Raw genomic sequence first — 15,334 nt, 5'->3', positions numbered from 1 at the left:
CTAAGTACAAAATCAGCTCAAACGAGCCAATGTAAGGAAAAAAGTTTACATAGGTTACTAAATGCGAAACTGTACGGACACGATGTGCCAGCTTATCCGCTTCACCACTCTGCAAACAAGGGATTAAGATCAAAGAGAATGTGGTAAACTCATCATTGTCAGCTTCAATCTCATCCAAATAACAGGCCATTCAGAGGGCGAATACACCATCTTCACCAAATCAGCACAGTCGGTCAGGAAGACGACATTCTGGTTATCTGCACCAATCATATACCTCATTGTCCATACTAGAGCCTCCACCTCGACATGAAGGGAGGAAAGACTACAACGGAGGTTGGCTGCTCCCATAGTTGGGGGTTCCCTACGGGGGACATACAATACCATCCACGACCAACATATTGGTCAGTCGTTTTCCAAGACCCATCCACAAAGCATCAATAACTTGTGACATACTTATCCACCCCCAAATTATTGGTTCTCATAAGGCTAGACCGTGATTCGCCTGAAGAAAGATCCCCCGTCGAAACCTCCTCCTGCGCCGAAAACAAAACCTTCGACTCATCCTCCACTGAACGCAAAATCGCAAGAGGGTTAGAGTCCAAATTGCTAAAAAAATTATCATAACTAGCCTTCCAAATATACCATAAAATCCAAGGATAGATATCTTATTCAAAAGTTTAAATACTTTAGCAAAGAGGGATTCCAAGACTTTAATCAACCATCATAGTTTCTTAGCTAGCAAAGCAGTATTACAGTCATCTAAACACCTAAAACCCAAACCCCCATCCATCTTAATAGAACAGAACTTGTCCCAAGCTAACCAATGTAAACCGTTCGAGTTCCCAGAAGAGCTCCACCAAAAATTAGATATCGCACTAGTAAGCTTGCGAGTGACTGTCTTTGGGAGACGAAAGCAGGACATGACAAAAGTAGGAACAGCCGTAGCCACCAACTTAATCATCACTTCCTTGCCACCCTGGATAACAGTCTAGTTGGTCATTCACTAACCCGTTTTTGTAGTCTGTCCTAAACGAATGAGAAAATCTTCTTTTTTGACCCATCCAGACTCTATGGAATCCCAATCTTCCTTTTTATATAGAAAAAATAACAATTTAATTCGTTTATGATTATATTGATTTTAAACAATAGGCTTAATTTGTGATATAGCAAGACTTATTAGTAAATATTAATGAAAGTCTCAAGATTAGAAACTACTCAACTAAGTGACCAATTATAAAAATACTTATGAGCTTATGTGTCGAAAAAACTCATCTGTAAACGATAGGATAGTTTATGTTTGATAGATTGTTGATTCAATATAGAAATACAATTTTTTTTATTATATTATTCTATTTTATTTGATGAAAACTACCATTAGTGTAACAATTATTATAATAACTATGAATAACTAAATATACTATATAAAATATGTATTGGATGATTATCATGGTATAATATTAATATTATATTTTGAAGAATAAAGAAATAATAAAATTTTCTCTTTCGATAACTCTTTTTCAAAATATTTACATTATAAGAGTTATGTACCTTATGGTGCCTGTAAAACCATGTTCATACGAAAAACAGTTGATTCATGATACTCATAATTTGAACTCTAGAATTAATTTTGGATGTAGCAATATTGAATTACAAAAAGGTAGATGATAATGGAAGTTATAAAGGTAAAACTAGCAACAGACCATCAGTAATACTCATAAGTTTATACGCGGAAAATAAACGCCAAGAGTATTAAATCAATAAAAAAAAGTATGAAATTTTTTGTTACATAAATTACTTTTTAATGTAGAAAGAAATATTTATGTATTGTATGAGAATAACATATGAATTGATATAAAGATTAGTGGATTAACCACTCAATTAAATAATAAATTTTTAATATGCTTTTAACTACAATTTCCTGAAAATAGCAAGACACACATCTCTTAGTTCAAAAAAAAAAAGAAAAGCAAGACACACATCTCACTAACCCTCATATCTTAAATCTCATATAATTTTATTAATTCTATATTTTTTTGTATTCAACTAATAATGTCTTAGTGTAGCATAGCATATGCGATTATGTTTATAAGAAGTGCAATTGGTTTGCATGATATATACATGTAAGATATATATATATATATATATATATATATATATAAAGTATTTTTGTTTTGAAGCATGAGAAAATAATTATTTTTTCAATTATCTAATTTGTTTTCATTCTTAATTGTTTTTGTGGTCTATTAGTACTGCGTATATATTATTCTCCTTATGAACATCATGATGTATAATTTTATTTTCAAATTTACTTGTCATCTTCAAGTTATATATAAACTAGATAAGGGTCCGCACGATGTGCAAGTTTAAAATTTGTTAAAAAAATAAATCCTAAATATTAAACAAATTTTAAAAAATATAGAAAAAAATTATTTCCTGAATTAAATATATAACTAATTTTAGTTAGAAAAAAATCATATTTGTATTTACCTTCATACACTTATTTATATTTATATATTTTTAATATATTATAACAATTATTACAATAATTTAAAGCTAAATTATATCCCACTAAAACATTTGCCAAATACTCATCATTATGAGTATTATTATTGTCAAATTTTTAAAACGTTACACAACTTATTCACAAAATATTTTACATGAAAAGAGTTCATCAAAGCAACATCTAATTAGTAAGCATGTACAATTTTACTTTATCTTTTATCATTAAAATTATGATCTTACAAAATTATTTTATTGTTAAAGTATGCTCTTTATCACCATCTATACAATATATTATGATCAAATTAAACAAATTTTATATTTTTTTACTTTCATTTTGGCATAATTATAGTTCTTTAAATTACTAAAATTGTTTTGTGACATAATTGTTTTAACCATGAATTTTTTTTACTCTAAAGATATTTTGTATGAACAACTGGTGAAAGTTATCTACTCTATTACAATGAATTTATGACCAACCTAGTAAAAGTTGAGAAACTGAGAAAAAAGTTAATATAACATAATAAAAATAAAAATTTGAAAATTATATTCACGATAGTATATATAAGTCTTAGATAATTCAAATAAAAAAAATAGACACTTTATAAAAAATCCAAAACATGACATATGTCATAATCAAGTTAAGGATCGGCGACCTATTTACTCCTCATAAGTGTATCGCATTATACCAAAACTACTTAAAACTATGACCTCGTCTCGAATATTCTCGAATCGTAAATTCTAAACTTATTTCTACCTGAATCAAAAGTTCTCATATATTTCTCCATATACCTGGGTTTAAACGGTTTACGAACCAAATCCGATAGAAAACCACATAAATCCGGTTTGAAACCAATTTTAAAATGGTTTACCATTCCAACTTCCCAAATTTGAAAATCGCTTCTCAATTACTCGATCAAGCAGCTCTTGTTTCAGTACCAGAATCATCAACATTATTCAGAAGAGAAAACTCTAGATTTTGACCAGAAAAATCAATCACTGACTAATCTTCCAAACTTATAATGCTACTAAATGTAAAATCACTTTTGGAACTTCCATCAGTGTCTCCATCATCGATTAAATTAGCGGGATTTATATACTTCGATTCTATTTCATTGCATCTGATAGCTTCCATTGAAGAACCCTCACGAATCAAAGACCACATAATAGATTAGCAAAATTATATTGGAAATAAAAATCAAAGATCAATGCNTCTACTCTATTACAATGAATTTATGACCAACCTAGTAAAAGTTGAGAAACTGAGAAAAAAGTTAATATAACATAATAAAAATAAAAATTTGAAAATTATATTCACGATAGTATATATAAGTCTTAGATAATTCAAATAAAAAAAATAGACACTTTATAAAAAATCCAAAACATGACATATGTCATAATCAAGTTAAGGATCGGCGACCTATTTACTCCTCATAAGTGTATCGCATTATACCAAAACTACTTAAAACTATGACCTCGTCTCGAATATTCTCGAATCGTAAATTCTAAACTTATTTCTACCTGAATCAAAAGTTCTCATATATTTCTCCATATACCTGGGTTTAAACGGTTTACGAACCAAATCCGATAGAAAACCACATAAATCCGGTTTGAAACCAATTTTAAAATGGTTTACCATTCCAACTTCCCAAATTTGAAAATCGCTTCTCAATTACTCGATCAAGCAGCTCTTGTTTCAGTACCAGAATCATCAACATTATTCAGAAGAGAAAACTCTAGATTTTGACCAGAAAAATCAATCACTGACTAATCTTCCAAACTTATAATGCTACTAAATGTAAAATCACTTTTGGAACTTCCATCAGTGTCTCCATCATCGATTAAATTAGCGGGATTTATATACTTCGATTCTATTTCATTGCATCTGATAGCTTCCATTGAAGAACCCTCACGAATCAAAGACCACATAATAGATTAGCAAAATTATATTGGAAATAAAAATCAAAGATCAATGCTTTTGATATAAACAAATAATATTTTTTTTGGTCAACATTTGAGCCATAACAGGCCGGTTCATTAGCCAAATCCCTACATTCATAGATAGCAGGACTCGATCCCTCGTGTTATGATGCCTTATACAATTGGAGTTACCAATGACCACTACAGTAAGATTACTTCACAAACATAATTTTTATGTAAATATAATGTTATTTTCTTAATTAGCTGTCCTATTACGTTTCAAAAATAAGAATTCTTTTGACATAACTTATGCTATTCTTTTTAAATTTGTTATTCACTAATTATTGATTAATAATAATATACATGTTTAATGCTTAATGAATTATTATTTTTGTTTATACATGTCAAAATCAAATTGAGAAAAATGTATAATATAATTAGCGTACAATAGAAAATAGATTAGTTTTGTTAATTTTCCTTTTTGATTTAGAAAATTTTAAAGATATAAACATGTAAATTTTATGTAGATTTAGATTTAATGTTATTTTTTGACGCGTTTCAACATCTCATCAGTATACGTGACACGTGTCATGATCATGTTAATAGCTAATTTTTTTAATCCTTGATTTTTTTAGAGTTCTTTTTTTTAATAGAAATTTGTGTAAAATTGACATTTGTCATGATCTTATAAGTTAGTAATTTTTAAAATTGACACGTGTGAGGATCTGGTGAGTTAGTAACTTTTGAAACCATACTTTATATAATAAGATATATATGTAATTATTTTTTGGATATGTAGCACATTTTCCTATTTTACTTTTATACTTGTATTCATTTTAAAATAAATAATCCACATGAAGTTATTATTTAACTATTTTTTAAATTCTATTCACTAATTAATATTATTCTAATAATGTATCATTCATTTATCAATATATATCAAATTAGGTTTGACATTGAATTGTTTCAAAAGTTGATAAAAAATTAAAAAATCACAAATTTAATGTCTTGATGAGTCAAAATTTTACTCCCTCTGTTTCAGAAACAGTATCATTTTAGAGTTGGTTCTAAAATACAATGAGAACAGGTCATGTAATTTTACATATTTCACTTCATTTTCAATAATGGTACAGCAAAAATTACCAAATTTACGTGCTAAGTGGAAAAAGATTACATATTTATAACAAAGACAATAAGCAGTCACACTTACAAAGTCAACAACAAAAAAGCATTGTAAAGAACTAAGGTCTCTTTTATGATCTTCGGACAGTTATAAGACAAAAGGAGGAAAGATTCTACCTACACATGCAATTTTGTTTTTTTCTTTTTTCTTTTTCTGAAACTAATAATAATAGTTTGGTTTCACAATTTAGCTTAAACTGTGTAATGTTGCTGAATCGTGTCAATGTCAAGTCCTTTGAGCTTCACCACTGACTCTACATGCCCTTTTAATGAATTTATCTCTCTCAGCCTGCAGAGATCATCAAACCCCATCATTTAGCAAAAAATTTGTGGAACAACCGAAAAAAGAAAATCGATTTTCGAGTAAGATCAAGTTTTGACAATATCGGTTAATGGTATGAAGTCGGAGAAGAGATAACTAATGGTTTAAACGGCGAGTTAAGAAAGGCGATAATCTGGTTGAGCTCATGTACACATGTCGTTATTCGAGCTGTGAATTGATGGTGTGATTGTGTGAAAAGTATAAATTAGTTTCTTTACCTGACAACCTCAGCTCGCCGTTTGGCCTGTTCAGCAATCTGAGAGAGCTCACTGTAACTATTCTTTTCGTTAAAGATGTTGTTCGTCTCTGCTGGTTGAAGGCCATGGAGGGTTCTTTGAGCTGCAGCCCATTGAGCTTCTCTTTCTTCTTTCCCATAGTCTTTCTTCGTCGTGAAGGCAGTCTGTTTTGTTTTGTACATAGAAAAAAATAATAAGTAACAAGATTCATAGGTTACTCTGGGACTTTCGGTATTTGTATCGAGACCTTGTTTTCAAGAAGGTTTAACCAAGCTTTGCCACTCAAAACGTAGCGGATTCCAAACTTGAGTAAGTCAAGAGGGATGTAAGTTATGAGACTATATAGCCAGATCACTCCAGCCCATCCCCAACCGGCTCCTTCTATCCGGGCAAAACTCCAGTCTGCATAAACTGCTATAAATGTCGCCACCTGAGATTGTTTAGACAGGTATTAACTTCTTCAACTGTTTTCATGAATTTTTTTAGAAGGAGAAGCAAGTGTTATATGTTAAAATGTGTGCATACCAGTTGAGCTATGACAAATGCACCAAGTAAGAGAAGACCAGGGCGTTCAACGAAGGACCAGCTACGGGATCTGGTGACGAAGATGAGAGCCTGACTTATGATGCTAACTTGTAGATACAGGGCAGCCATCATTTGTTCAGGACGTTGGCTTAATGGTCTAACACCTAACATGTTCTACATACACCCCATAAGATTTAGCTTTAGCTTTTTGAACTGGCCTTGAGAAGCAACTGAAAATAAGAGTATTTACCGAGAAAATATTAGTATCTTTCATCACCCAGAAGAAAACGACAGTCATGAAGGCCTGGTAGCCTCCAAGAACAACACCTGTCGAGAAGATTTCTCTTAGTTTCCAACTATCTGGCTGTGGAGATGGCTTCACTCTGTCCTTCGATATTGTCATGATTGTTCCTATAAATAGCAACGGTTTTGTTAGTTTGATCGACTTTTCACTATTACATTTACTCAATACTCTATAATGTGACTTCACCATCGTTTAAGATTGCTATGATCAGGACCATGAAAGGCGAGAAATCGAACTGCCATATGAGAGCAATGAACATGAAGCCAAACTGCAGACATTGCGATAACTTTGTATTAGAACATGGAATCATTTGAATCGAATAAAACCTCGTGAGATATACTAACAACACTTACCACAATACGTATTGTGATTGAAACCGCATAAATCTACACAGAAATATAATATTAAGATTGGAGTTTTGTCCAAAAAAGAAAAAAAAGATTGGAGTTACTGAGTCTGTGAATTGACGAAAACTTGAATGAGAAGAAGTTTAAACTCACAGTGTAGTTTTTCATTCTTTGGAATATGGCTCTACTGGTGAGCACTGCACTAATGATAACACTCAATCCGGGTTCTGTGAGAACGATATCAGAAGCGCCTCTCGCAGCATCAGTAGAATCAGCAACAGCTATACCAATATCTGCCTTCTTCAGAGCTGGGGCATCATTCACACCATCTCCAGTCATACCGCATATGTGCTTCCTTTGTTGCAGCCTATTAACAATCTCATACTTATGCTCTGCCATTTTCCATGCACCAGAGAATTCATTACTAAGAATCTTGAAAAGTACTAGAGCGCGTCGTAAAAAATATAGCCTTCTATAAAAGTCCATCTACCTGGAAAGACTCCTGCAAATCCATCAGCCTTCTCTATCAGTTCATCCACAGGAAGTGCACCCAAGGAAGAATCTTTTTCTTGTCCGAGCAACGCAGAAGAGGGATACATGTTCGTACCCATTCCAAGCCTGCGACCAGTTTCTTTCCCAATTGCAAGTTGGTCTCCTGGTTTCAGTGAAAAGGACAAACTAGTTTCAAGCAATATAAAAAGGAGAGAGACAAGGATGTACAAGAATTGTTTGATTATTACCTGTTATCATCTTAACATTAACACCAAGGTTTAAAGCCCTCCTGATTGTCTCGGCACTGTCATGCCTTGGAGGATCAAACAGAGGTAAAAGACCTACAAGTTGCCATGGGCCACCAGAAGCATCTTTTTTCTTCTCAGGAACTTCCTGAACCAGTATAAACAAATATAAACCCAACGAAAAAAAAAAAGAGACAAGGATGCAGAACCTTCTCGATACTATCCCATCACGGATATAATATAATAACAAAGAAACTAAACCTGTCTTGCAACAGCCAAAGATCGAAGTCCACGTTCAGCAAACTTATCAATCACTCCATGAACTTTCCTCCTCACATCTTCCTTGCAATCGCAGAGATTTAGTATCTGTTAACAAAGTTCAAAACAAAGATACATTTACACAACCACCAAAACCAGTGACAAACATAGAAAAACGCCAGTTCACTTACCTGCTCTGGAGCTCCTTTACTAGCTCTATACCAGTTTCCATCCGAGTAGTCTACATACGTCAAAGCAGTTCTCTTATCAACCGGATTAAAAGGAAAAAAATGAACCTCTCTAACACCAGCACGAGCCTCTTTAGGATCAGCAAGCATTCCAACAATAGCAGCATCAATCGCATCTTGATTCTCAATCCTCGAGGCTCTCGCAGCCAATAGGAAAACATGTTCTTTACCAACCCCTTTGGCGAAAACCTCAACTAAGTTCCTATCAACAGTAAGCTTATTAAGCGTGAGAGTTCCAGTCTTATCACTACACAAAACATCCATACCAGCCATTTCCTCAATTGCAGTCATCCTCTTAGTAATAGCTCCTTGCTTAGACAATCTGTGAGATCCAATCGCCATTGTAACAGACAACACAGTAGGCATAGCTATAGGTATCCCTCCGATCAACAAAACGAGCAAGTTATCGATTCCGTCTCGATACCCACGGCGTTGAATCGGATACATCACGAGAAGCTCAACGACGATTCCTAAAGCGATTGAACAGATACAGAAGTTACCAATCGAAGTGAGAACTTTCTGGAAATGGCCGATTTGGTTTGTGCTGTCGACGAGGTGAGCTGCTTTGCCGAAGAACGTGTGGACTCCGGTTGCGACGACGATTGCTTCGATCTCGCCTTGTTTGCAAGTTGAACCGGAGAAGACTTCATCGCCGGGATTTTTGGTTACGGGGATCGATTCGCCGGTGAGAGATGATTGATCGATTTTGAGAGGATCGCCGTCGAGTAAACGGGCGTCGGCGGGGATGATGTCGCCGAGCTTGAGGCTGATTACGTCTCCGGGAACAAGAATCGATGCTTCTTGCTCGCTCCATTGATTATCTCTAAGGACCTTCACTCATAACCCAACATAATACGAAATTTCAAATTAGTGTACACAATGTAGCTAATTAAAAACACCAGTGACTAGAGTTGTAAATATGTAAAGGTTTTAAATTTCTGATTTAAAAATCTGTTTTGTTTTAAATTTCGGATTTTTAAAAAATATGTTTTATTTTAAATATATATATATATATATATATATATATATATATATATTGTAAACGGTGTAGTTGAAGGTCGTATAGGTGATATATTTTTATTGTAAAAAAAAATTTATTTTACCGTTTGAAAATTTATATAAAAAATTAAAAAACAGCCAATTAGATAGAAAATTGTTTACAAACAAAATATTATGCAGAAATATGCAAGTTTGTCAAAAAATCCGCAGTTACATTTACATTTTTTGAAACAAAATATATTTCAAAAATTGTTAATAATATCACATGTTAATGATTGATTTTGTATTTATCTACATTCGAGTATTCAATTTTACGAAATCATTTTAATTTTTAAAAGAGTTAAACATAATGTTATTAGAAATAGAAATAATTTTATTTGGTAACCTTTGTCTTGGGGGCAAGACCGGCCATGAGAGCGGCTGCAGCATTACCGGCATTGTTTTCCTCAATGAAACTAATGGTTGAGTTGATGAATAGCAAACACACTATCCCAACAAAGTCTTGCCAATCCGGTGGCCGTCCTCCTCCGTTTGCCAAAGCGATCGCCATTAGTGCTGCCGCCTCCATCACCCACGACAATGGGTTCCACATGAACCCTAAAAACTTCAGTAACTTGCTTTCCTGCGTTAATTTTATCCAATCACAACATTAAAACTTAAAAGAGTTTCATTAATGCACGGTTTCTAGCAATAATAAAAAAAATACAAGAATAATAATACTAAGAAGTAGAAGAAGAAGAAACCTTCTTCTCTTCGAGTTTGTTGGGACCAAAGAGGTCGAGACGGTGGGAAGCTTCATCTGTCGTAAGACCTTGTTTTGTACATTTCAGCTCCTCGAACACTTCCTCCATGGGTATTCGAACCTAGACCCATCAATTATGTTATTATTTCTTCTTCATTTTTTCAAGCTTGAATCATTTTACAGTGAATTAAACACATGTAAACCCTTATGGGACAATATATAAGTGATTACATATCAAAATAGTTACTATATATATCTCCTACGTACGTAACAGAAATATTAGAATTAGTCGGGTCAAAGATAAAAAGACTTACAGATTATAGAAAACTAAGAATATACAAATATAACTACGTACCAGATCAACGGATTCATTCTTGATGTGGTCGAGTTCGTTGCCTTTACCAGCGGCAGCCGCCATTGTGACGCCGGAAATAGAGAGAGAGAGAGAGAGAGAGAGAGAGTGAAGAATAAGAAGAAGATAAGAAAAGGTTTAGGATATAGTTATGATGGAGAAGATGAAAGGTGGAGAAATAGGACAACCTTAGGTATATATAGCGTATGAACATTAATTAGCATTAAAACGTCAAGTGTGACATGAGGCTTTTATGAGGAAGGTTAGTAGTCTGTATGTGTGCACTTTTGGTAAATATATCGGTTCACGAGTTCACTTCTTTTTCCATTTCCAATTTCTACGTGGTGTTTCCTCTAATTTTGTAAAAATGTGAAGGTGAACTACTAAGAGTTGAATATTAAAAAAATGTAAAGATGTACTTATTCTTTTATACAAGGAAGTGAAATCCCTATGAGAAGGTGAACTACTAAGAGTTGAATATTAAAAAAATTTCAACGTAAGTTAAATTTTTGTTCTTAATAATACATACCTTTTTGGTTCCATGCATCAGCATATGAATCAAATGATGATATGAGGAAATTTAGGTTCGACCAAGGTAGAAATTAATTAGAGTGAAAATAAATTCACGAGCAAAAAGGGAGGTCGAGCCTGTCTTTGCCATGTGACCCCAAAAAGGCGATGGATGCTGCTCGTGGGTCGTGCAATGCAATGAAATGATCGTCTCCCCCTGATCAGTTTCTTCTCTTTAATTTATTTACCTTTTTTTTTTTGGTTCACACTCTTGTATATGTGTATGTGGATGCCATGTTGAAACTAATTTCAAGTGTCTTATATGTTTTCGAGTTTTCTTTCTTTATATTTTTAACCAATTTGAAAGCTTATTATAGTATCTTCAAGCCAGGACCAAAACATGTTAAATTATAGTCTCTTTTCCATCGCTGATGTTCAAATTCATGAGCCTGAATTTGGTGGCAGACCGCAGACCCCTGCCATAAATTACCGCAGTTCATTTATAAGGTTTGAGTTCATTCTGTATTATGGATATGATTATTTATCTTTATACAAAAATTATTTAAAATAGAAACGGACTGTTATTTTTAAGGAAAAAGAGTAAAAAACCAATTTCTGAGTTGAATAACATACATGGAGAAAAAGTTGAATCTCATGCTCATGTGTTCTTTAATTTACAAGGCAACCATCACATATATTGTTACAATGTGGAATAACAAATAGAGAATTTCAAAATTCTGAAATCTTCCAACTCCGAAGCAAAAGCCGTCAACTTATTAGGAGTGCTCCAACATGTATCAAAGGAACTTGGTTGTTAAGTAAAATTTAAACTTTTCGGTCCAGAATGTTATATGTTATCATATTCTTGCACAACCATACTCAAATCTATAACAATGGTTAGTCCTGGACATTATGGGTATCGGTTCGGGTTCGGTTTGGGTAATTTGGGTTTTGGGTATTTCGGGTTTATAATTTATAGAATCATATAGGTATTATAAAAATTTCGGTTTGGGTTCGGTTTGGATTTTTCGGGTTCGGGTCAGTTCGAATATTTTCTTGGAATACCGAAATATACCCAATATTTTCTGGGTACGGTTCGGTATAAGTATTTTTCAATTTGATCTTGTATTTTTCACCTGTTGAGAACCGAATTACCCATATATATTTAAAATACTCCTATATATACAAGCAAGAGAAAACATAATCCAAAAGGATAATCCAAAACATAAACAAGTAGTAGAGTAGTAACATCCAAAATCAAATTTAAAAGTCTTATGAAAGCTAGAACTAGAAGTAGGTATTGAGAAAATTGAAAAAAAACATCAAGAATCAAAGGAAAGATTCACCACATCAAAGACGTCATCACCGTTTCCTAGTACGTCTTCACCGTTTCTCTGTTTGAAAGAAGAATCAGATTGTTACTAGTTAAATAGTGGTATATACTCGATCCAACGGTAATTAAGTTCCTAGTTAAGTTGTGGGACTTAATTACCTTATATCTGAAGATGATTATAGCTTCAGTTAACTTCACCATAGTTAACTTCACCATTAAATTCTGAAAGTTAATAACAAAAACATGAATGTTAATCCGAGAGATGAATGTTAATACTCAAGATTGACAAAAAAGAATATAACAAAAGAAATTACCTCTTTGAAGATTATCAAACATTTCAATATCAGCAAGAAGTTGTGCATTTGTAACAGTTTTGTCACTTGAGTTCAGCTCACACTTTAGGCACTGCTCTGTGCACATCAAGACTTCAACCATATAATGACTTAAACAGCTCATATGTGGCTCTATGACTTAACCATATAGACTTCAACCACTAGTGCTAAATGCACTTTCAGATGCAACAGAAGAAACTTGCATTGCCAACTCTAATATTCGAAACAAAGACCCAAAGCATCTAATACTCTAACTCTAAGAATAAACTAACACATCGAGATTCTTACATACATCAATCAATGAACTAAACCAACAAATGCAAATTCTTCTAACAATCAATCTGAACTAAAGTACTAAACTCCAAATTTTAAACCAAACATCAAGATAAAAAGACTTACCTTTGAATGAGTCTTAGACAACTCAGAAAGTGGAGAGACAGGAGATGAAGAAAAGAAATTTAGAGAATCCAGGTTGAGAAATTGTGAATTGCAAAATTTATTAAGGAAAAAAAATCTCGCGCATATATAGGAAGTGGAGAGGAACTGATCAACACACGATTCTTCGCAATCTCAATTTCGATTTTAATGGGGGGGGGATACGTAGATATGTACATAGGTTTAGATATAGTNATATGGGTACTAATTGGGTATCAGGTATTACCCGATCCGAACTGATATCCAGAAGTATTTACAATCAAGATCCAATTAATATAATGTGGAAGATCCATACCCGAACCAAACCGGAGTATTTCGGTTCGGTTCTAATACGGGTATTTCGGGTCGGGTATTTTGCCCAGGCCTAAGAATGGTGATAGTTAGGCTAGTGTTTTTTTTTTCTGAGTTTGGTTCACTTTTGCGCATAGTAAGATTAATTCAAAGGATAAAAATTACTGAATTGGTTAACTATTTGTGTATATTGATATTGATCACGATTTACGTGTAGTGAGATTAACTTCACACCATCATCGTCTTCATGTCTCGACTACGGGGAATTGGTTGTTTCTTAAGTGGAAGATTTGTAGAATATCTTTCAACGAAAAAAAAAAAAATTGTACAATATGTTCTAGTCCTAACAGAAATAATAGTTTTTTTTTTTCTTTTTTTGGCGATACAGAAATAACATTTTGGTTCGGTTCAATTAAGAAATGGATGTCTCGGTTAATGCAATTTGGTTCAAACAATTTTGGGCCAACAGTGTTTTGAAATTTGAGGTCGCACAAAATTGAGATGGTGACACAAAAAAGAATTGAGCTTTTTTCCAGAGCCAGCCCGGTTCGTTCACACAACCATTTTTTTTCAACACTGTTTCCAAGTGAATATAAAACAAAGTATATGGTTCATATTTCTGCTTATTATGGAGTACTTACCCAATTTGTTTTCACTTCTTAGTACCTAGTTGTAGTACACGGAGGATGCCCGGTTAATTTGTTTTCACTTCTTAGTTTATATCATCTTTAGTATATGGTGCATATTTATGCTTATATGTAATAATTTTTTCACATTTTTTGTAACATATGAGAATTATATGGGAGATTGCCCAAAAACTAAGGGGGTTGTATTGAAAGTATAATTTTAGAGGATTTTGTGGGATTTAAAAAATTTGGAATTTTGATAGATTTTTGGGAAGTTAATATGATTTATGTTAAAATTCTTTCAAATCTCACCTAAAACTATGAGATTTGGATTTATGTATTTTTAACTAAACAAATCCTCTCAAATTTTCGAGAATCCCTAAAACTTATTAAAATCCAAATCCACAAACTGTTTTGAATAACAATGGATTTTAAAGTAGATTTTTAAATCATCATTTCAATAACAGTGGATTTTAATAGACTTTTTAATAGATTTTTTAAAATTCATGATTGAATAACATAGATTTGTAAATTTTACACAAATCACTTAAAATGTCAAGTTGAATACACCCCTAAATCACAACTCTTAAACATTATATTTAAATCTTTATTTAAATATTTAAAAGCTAAATTACAATTTGTTTTCACTTCTTAGTACATGGTTTTGGTATATGGAGTATACCCGGTTTTGGTTTTTACATACCCGCTTTCGATTGTTATAATTAACTTATTAGTTTATATCATCTTTAGTATATGGTGCATATCTATGCTTATATAATAACTTTTTCATATTTTTTGTAACGTATGAGAATTATATGGGAGATTGCCCAAAAGCTACATCACAACTCTTAACATTATATTTAAATCTTTATGTGCAATGTATCACACCATATATTCCAGTCCTGAAATTTTAGTTTTAGGCTTTTAGCTAATAGAGATTATGTTATTATTTTAGGTAAAATATAATAATTTTTTTAGAAAGAGAATAGAAAGAAATAAATCTTCAAAATGGGTCCACTTTATGTTTGTGTTATCTCATTGTAAAAACTAAAAAGGGTAAGATAATCTTCCATATGAATTGGTCAAACTTTCTTTCAATCTTTAATAAAAATCTTTATTTTCCTATTTTCTAATTT

General features: G+C 32.7%; 1 protein-coding gene across 1 annotated transcript; it reads right to left on the bottom strand.

Annotated features, from left to right (window-relative positions):
- On the bottom strand, positions 5,559–10,812 carry LOC104752091 (ATPase 5, plasma membrane-type). The gene is given in 15 exon segments (XM_019238613.1): positions 5,559–5,890; positions 6,142–6,323; positions 6,407–6,589; positions 6,685–6,858; positions 6,935–7,095; positions 7,175–7,256; positions 7,342–7,374; positions 7,489–7,823; positions 7,826–7,990; positions 8,076–8,220; positions 8,334–8,438; positions 8,522–9,409; positions 9,963–10,199; positions 10,321–10,440; positions 10,675–10,812. Coding segments are annotated over 15 exon segments (2,970 nt in total). The 5' UTR covers positions 10,738–10,812; the 3' UTR covers positions 5,559–5,793.

Source organism: Camelina sativa, chromosome 16 (genome assembly GCF_000633955.1).
Source record: "Camelina sativa cultivar DH55 chromosome 16, Cs, whole genome shotgun sequence".
Taxonomy (NCBI): Eukaryota; Viridiplantae; Streptophyta; class Magnoliopsida; order Brassicales; family Brassicaceae; genus Camelina; species Camelina sativa.
This window is presented reverse-complemented; position numbering and strand designations above follow the sequence as displayed.